Source organism: Condylura cristata, unplaced genomic scaffold, assembly GCF_000260355.1.
Source record: "Condylura cristata isolate star-nosed mole 26May11 unplaced genomic scaffold, ConCri1.0 scaffold00003, whole genome shotgun sequence".
Lineage (NCBI taxonomy): Eukaryota > Metazoa > Chordata > Mammalia > Eulipotyphla > Talpidae > Condylura > Condylura cristata.
This window is the reverse complement of record NW_004567104.1, coordinates 53937844-53944365: the sequence shown is the minus strand read 5'-3', so window position 1 is coordinate 53944365 and position 6522 is coordinate 53937844. Positions and strand designations below refer to the sequence as shown.

The 6522-nt window shown below is 33.8% G+C and overlaps 1 protein-coding gene across 2 annotated transcripts in view; it reads left to right on the top strand.

The window, feature by feature from the left end:
- Nucleotides 1-6522, top strand: part of CADM2 (cell adhesion molecule 2) — an 886897-nt gene that overhangs the window by 753671 nt on the left and 126704 nt on the right. For both annotated transcript variants that reach the window (XM_012732903.1, XM_012732909.1), the window contains one exon: nucleotides 5606-5758. In XM_012732903.1, coding sequence (XP_012588357.1) covers nucleotides 5606-5758 — 153 coding nt within the window. The remainder of the gene's footprint in view (nucleotides 1-5605; nucleotides 5759-6522) is intronic.

Below are 6522 nucleotides of genomic sequence, written 5' to 3'. Positions count from 1 at the left end.
ACTATAAGGTAATGTGACAAAAGCTTCAGAGAGCACAGTCTGTATTTCACATTGCTTTGCTGTGAACTATCACAGTTAAAAAAATGTAGCATGATCTTCCCAGCTCCTTTATGTTGATTCTTGTTTAAAGGCAACACTGTCTTTTTTGGTTTTTTTTTTTTTTTTTTTTTGACTTCTCTCCCCTAGGGTATCCTGTGGAGCTATACTGAACAGCACTTCCAAGCTCAGTTATTTTACACTCTGTTCTTGTCATATACAGAGACTGGTTCTCAGCTTCAGTTCAGTAGCCATTCACTGAATTGTGCAGGGTGCTGAGACGAACAAGACAAGGATCCTCCTCATGGAATCCCATGAGTTACAGAGCACCCCTTTTTGCTACTCAAGATTTTCTTTCATTCTCTCATACTTGAAAGCCTATGGTAAAGCAAACTGAAAATGACATCATAAGCATTTACATATTTGATTAACATTGTGGGTGTAAGATATGTTTAAAATATTCAGTTCACCAAAAATCTCCTTAGTACAGCTTTTATTTTGGAAAATGAATTATGAAGGAAATAAATTTCAACAACAAAAAATTGCCGTTATAATTTTGTCAGTTTATTGGTTCTTGATGCTATGTCTTGAGATTTTAAATATAACTATATATTTCTGTTCTCTAGTGCTTAGCCATCTCCTTTATATTTCATACAGTCATTACCTCTGCCTAACACTCAGCAGATTGAGATACAACAGTAAATAAATGACTTGCCTAGCTCATCTGATTAGTTGATAACAGCATACATTAAAATGTAGATATACTGCTTTTCAGGATAAAATTTTTAGTGAACAGAATTGGGACATTTGAGACACTAAAATATTTAGACTCTCTTCATGGAAGTAAATACAAACCCTTTAAGATTTGTGTCCAGGCAGTTTGCACACCATGTGATATTATAGTGTCCTCATCATAATTCAAATTTGATTTATTAATCAAGATTCATTATCAATAGGAAACCTGACCTCATACAAATTCCTAGAGCCTGTCTGTTGGTTCCCAATGATTTATAATTTAAAGTTTTATACTTAATAAACCTTTTTTATATGTATTAAAGTATATACTGAGTAATTCAGTTTGACTTCTGTCATATTACATAGCTTTGATACAGTAGTCTGACCAAAAAAACAGTTAAATTTCGTTTGCCAAGAGTCACTAGAAATTGTAAGCTCTATCTTTCTGCCAGTGGGGCCTATGTTAAAAGAAATGAAATTGATCACAGGGGGTGAGTAACATGTTTTACCCATGGAATATCATGGCAGGAGCCTGATTTTTTTTCCCTTCTGGTTACCACTTTTTCTAAAAATCTGAGAAATATGTGATAAATATGTTTTAAAATAAATCATAGCTTTGAAAAGTGGTTGATATGGCATGAGTTCCTATTGGGAAAGAACAAATCTGTGTCCCACTGTTTTCCTCTAACAACTGAACAAACCATATATACTAAAAGCATATAGGAGACAGAGTGTGAAACAGGCATCTTTTTATAATGTGAGCTGTATCCTAATGGATTCATGATAATAATCATAGTCAGGCTTCTCTTATTTTTTTATATTCAGTAAAAATAACTTCAAATTTCCATAAGTATGTATCTGCATGAATTTAGAATTAAAAAAAGAATGAGAGCATGGGGACTATAATCATTAAGGTAAGTATTATTCAAATATAGGGGACGATGAGTTAATAAAAGATATTTAAAATTAGGAAATTTTAGAATGTACCTAAGTATTATATGTTTCATAATTACCTGCTTCTCTCGTAATAACATACATGGAAGTTACAGGCACTTTAAGAATATGTGACACTTTGTGTTCCTCCTTGTGCTCTGTGGCAAATGTGTACATTGAATTTTAAGCCTTGATAGCCTAATCATTTCCCCTATCTAATCAAATGTGAAATTTTTAACTAAATTTTACCATAGAATCATGCCCAATTTTAAGAAATAATACAGAAATTATGCTTTTAGACTTTAACCAATAACACCTTGCAAAGATAGCACAAACTGCAAATTGACACTGATAGAGTCACCAATCTTAACTGGATTTCACTAGTCTTAGGTTCATGTATCCATCACCACAATCAAGGCATAGAAGAGTTGCATCACCAAAAGAATCTCTCGTGATGTTCTTTTATAGCCATTTCCATATCTGCCCCACTAGCATCACCTCTTACTGTCCTTAACCCTTGATAACAACTCTCTTTTCATCTCGATAATTTTGGTATTCCAAGACACTATATTAATGCATTTGGCCTTATTTTATAGAATTTTTGTGTTTGTTATTTTATATAACCTTAGTATTTGTGTCTGCTATTGAAATATACATATGTGACTCATCAGAATCTATTAGAAACACTGGAAATCATACTTCCTTTAACTTCCTTTGCCCTGCCCACATTTTCCCAAGTATTCCTTTTATATCCATTGAACACAGTATCGGTTGATGTTATTAGCTGATGTTATACTGGAACCAAGGATGAATATCTTATCATCACACAGGTCCTGAGACTTGTCCCTACCTCATTGCCTCCCTCCCTCCTTTCTCCCTTCTCTCATTCCACTCAGTTTTCTTTCTTTTTTTTAAAATCCAATTTCTGCCTTTGTTCAGACTGAGTAAATTCTATTGTTTTGTCCTTAAGGTCACAAATTCTGCCCTCCTGAGCATGATTCAGTAATTACAATGGTTTTTTAGTTTTGGTATTGTATTTTTGACTTCTAGAAACTCATTTTTTTTTAATGAAACAGCATTGCATTATACCATAAGTTTTCAGTGTGTGTCATTGAGAATCATCATATATACTACATTAAGTTCACTGCTGAGAGTATAGTTCTGTCCTTCACCATATGGTTGTCTATTTGACCCATTTCCATCTTCCCTTTTGCTAACCACTAATTATAGTCCAAAAATTTATTTCTGTATTGCTTAGTTCATTTGTCTGTTTTCTTTATATATCATGTGTGACTTATAATAATGTTTGTCTTTCTCTGGCTATTTTTGCTAAACATAACACTCCAGGTCCATTAAAGTTACTGCAGATAATAGGATTTTATCATTTTTATAGATCAATAGTATTCCATTCTATAACACATTTTTTTTTTATTCATTCATTAATCACTGGGTATCTAGGCTTCCAGTTCTTGGTGATTATAAATAATGATATAATAAATGTGAGGTATATTTATCCCTTTCAGTTTTTTTTTTAAACCTGGTAAATACCCATAAGTGGGATAAATAGATCATATAGAATTTCTATTTGTCATTTTTTGGCGGAATCTACATACTGCTTACCATAATAGTTCTAGAATGTTTATATTCTAATGAGTAGTGTATAAAGGTTTCTTCTCTTTACATCATTTTTTTTAATATCTTTTCATGTGACCATTGAAAACCTATGTATGTTCTCTGGATAAGTGTCTATACAGTTCCTCTGCCAATTATTTGATTGGGTTGTTTTTTATTGTTGAATTTAATGAATTTTTGTATATTCTGGATATACATTGGATATTAGCCTCTTGTTGAAATTATTATATGCAAATACTGTCTACCATTCAGTAGGATTGTTTTTATGCACAATTCTTAACCTGTGCAGAAACTTTTAAGATTGCTATAGTCTATTTTGTTTAGTTTTTCTTTTGCTTTCCTTGTTATTGAAAATGAATCCTGATTTTGGTCTCAAAGACTGCTGTAAAGAAGCATACCACATATATTTTCTTGTATGTAACTTATTGTTTCAGGTCTGACATTCAACAACAGTCTTTTCATTATGTTTTTCTTGTTCAAGTTATGATTTTCCTGTTTTTGGGTATGACCAGTATGTTTGAGTTTTTGGGTCTACTCCTCTTATATCATGGACAGTTTGACTATTTTGTTAGGCGATGACTCTGGATCCTATTTAAATTTTCTATTATAATAGCAGTCATCCTTTATAGTTTATCAGGCAGTGCTACTTTACATTTTTGTGTTGTGGGTCTACCAACACTTTAATTATCAAAATTTCGCTGATACTATTTGGTTGGCTTGAATCATATTATTTCACTTGGGGTTTTGGTGATCTCCACTGTACCACCTAAGGGTGCAGTAGAACGTTCCAAGGTCAAGCTGTTTGTTGGCTAAGAGGGATAAGTGATTCTCTAGTTCAAGGAAGACTCACTTCTTTGGGTATTACTAGCAGGATCTTCACACTGTCCATGCTGCCCAGTTACCATTATTTCTAGGTTGAAAGGAAGAGTTTCTTGTCCAGTGTAGAAAGAGATTGTTCCTATGAACACTTGCAGCCAATGTTTCCACTTGATTGTTCTTCTGGGTGACCATTCTCCCCCTCTCCGAATTTATTAACAAGACTCTTATTTGAGATGCTATATTAGTGAGTCTCGTGAGATCACCTACTCTTTCTAGGTTGTAGTTAACAGAATCTAAGCCTGTACTGGCTTCCCTTTTGCTTGGGCAGTGACTGTGCTAGTACTCAGATCCTCATGACTCTAACCAATGTCCCTTTCTCTTTCAGCCTTTCAGAATGTTCTCTCAATTGCTTCTTGTTTAATTATAATTTATATTTTTACTCAGTGTGGTGTATATAATAATATTTAAATGTTTTTGGTTTTCCTCAAAATGGGTCACAAAGAATATATATCAGCAAGACTCATAGAGATCTTCTGTGAAAACAAGGGTACTGTGATGTTAAAGGTGGTTCGACCAAAGAATGTCTTCAAATATTATAAACATGGGCCCTTACTGGTGGTGCAGTGGGTTAGGATGCAGCACTGAAAGCTAGCTGCAGCTACCTCAATGCAAGTTCAATCCCCAGCCCCAGAGTGATCCACATGGCGTGGCAGACCTCCCTGACCTGCCCGCTGCTCCCCTCAGCAGTGTACTTTGTCGATCTGACTGTTCTGCACCCCACTCTGGCTCTGGTGAGGCTTCTCACCAACCCTGCACCGCTGGATTATACCCCAGTTCTGTATGAATATATAAATAAATCTTTTAAAAATATATATATAAACATTTAACACTTTACAGTAGAGGCACTAATAATAAGGGAAAATATAAGCAAATATCTGGGACCTCACAGGTGTCTTTCAGCTGAATGTCAACCCTGGTTTAAGTGAAGTTCAATATGTGTCTCCTGCAGAAAATCTTGTCTATGCTAATATTTATTATCCCTTTGTTGGAAGAATTCCAGTAGTTATAGCTTATCCAAATTTATCTGTCTATAGAAGCGAATTAATTTTATAGTTTTTCTTGGCACTAGTATTTAAGGAAAAACTGTGGAGAATAGACATTTTTATTATCATGAACAACTACCTCATCCAATGTTTTGTACTTGATGTAATTATTTAATTAAAAAGTTGTTTCTGAAAACATTAAGGATAATTTAATTCTAATTTTATATAAAAACATTTGATAAAATATTTCAATATAGTAAACCATCCTTTAAAACTATTTCAGGAAATAAGAGTTAGACACATGGCCAAAAAAAATGTTTAGTGTACTGTGCACAAAAACTTATTGTCTAATCACACTGACTTTTTTCTAATGGTTATATTTGTATTTTCAATATTTTCTCTTTTAGCTTTAAGGGACAATAGAATCGAACTTGTTCGGGCCTCCTGGCATGAATTGAGTATCAGTGTCAGCGATGTGTCTCTCTCTGATGAAGGACAATACACCTGTTCTTTATTTACAATGCCTGTCAAAACTTCCAAAGCCTATCTCACTGTTCTGGGTAAGTGCAAGGGACTAACACTATGTAATCACAAGCAGGAAGATGCATTTGCTACCACAATATGATTCACTAATAAATATACATGTTGATGATCAGCTTAATGGATGTTGTTTCTTCCTGACTATTTTAGGTTATCACAAAAAGTATTTAAAACATCACTTACTTTCCCCAATTTATAAATATATAAAGGGAGGATATAAAGATTCCAAGATCACACAACCCTTTTGTTTCCTTTTCAGCAGATTTCTGGTTTCTCACATAAAATCTTTGTATCAAATTATCTGTATATTTTACATCTAGTGATCCTTTCATAAAAGTGATAGAATAATGAACATAATGAATACAATATGTCTATAGGGTGTTCCTCCATTTTATATCAGTCACCTGATGGGAGCCTTCTCCAAAATCTTATGGCTTTTAAGTATGACCCTTCTGTATATTTTGGTGCATTTAAATGACCCTGACATTTCTATGTCTTCTTGCCTTTTCACTCTGTAGTTTGCTGGACTTCTAAATGAAATACATAATGTCACTTGTGTATGCAGCTTGTACCTTCTTTGTGCTTTTATTCTCTAAATATTGGGCCATTTTCCCAAAGGTTAAAGTGACACAAAAAGCAATACATTCATAGATATTCTGAGGAAATAAAGTTGCAGCTCAGAGCTCTCTGTGATTCTGCAGACGTCAGTGGCCCAATCAGCTGAAATTGCTGCAGTTCATTGAAACACACCTGTGTCCTGAACGAGTTAGAGGAATTTAAATAT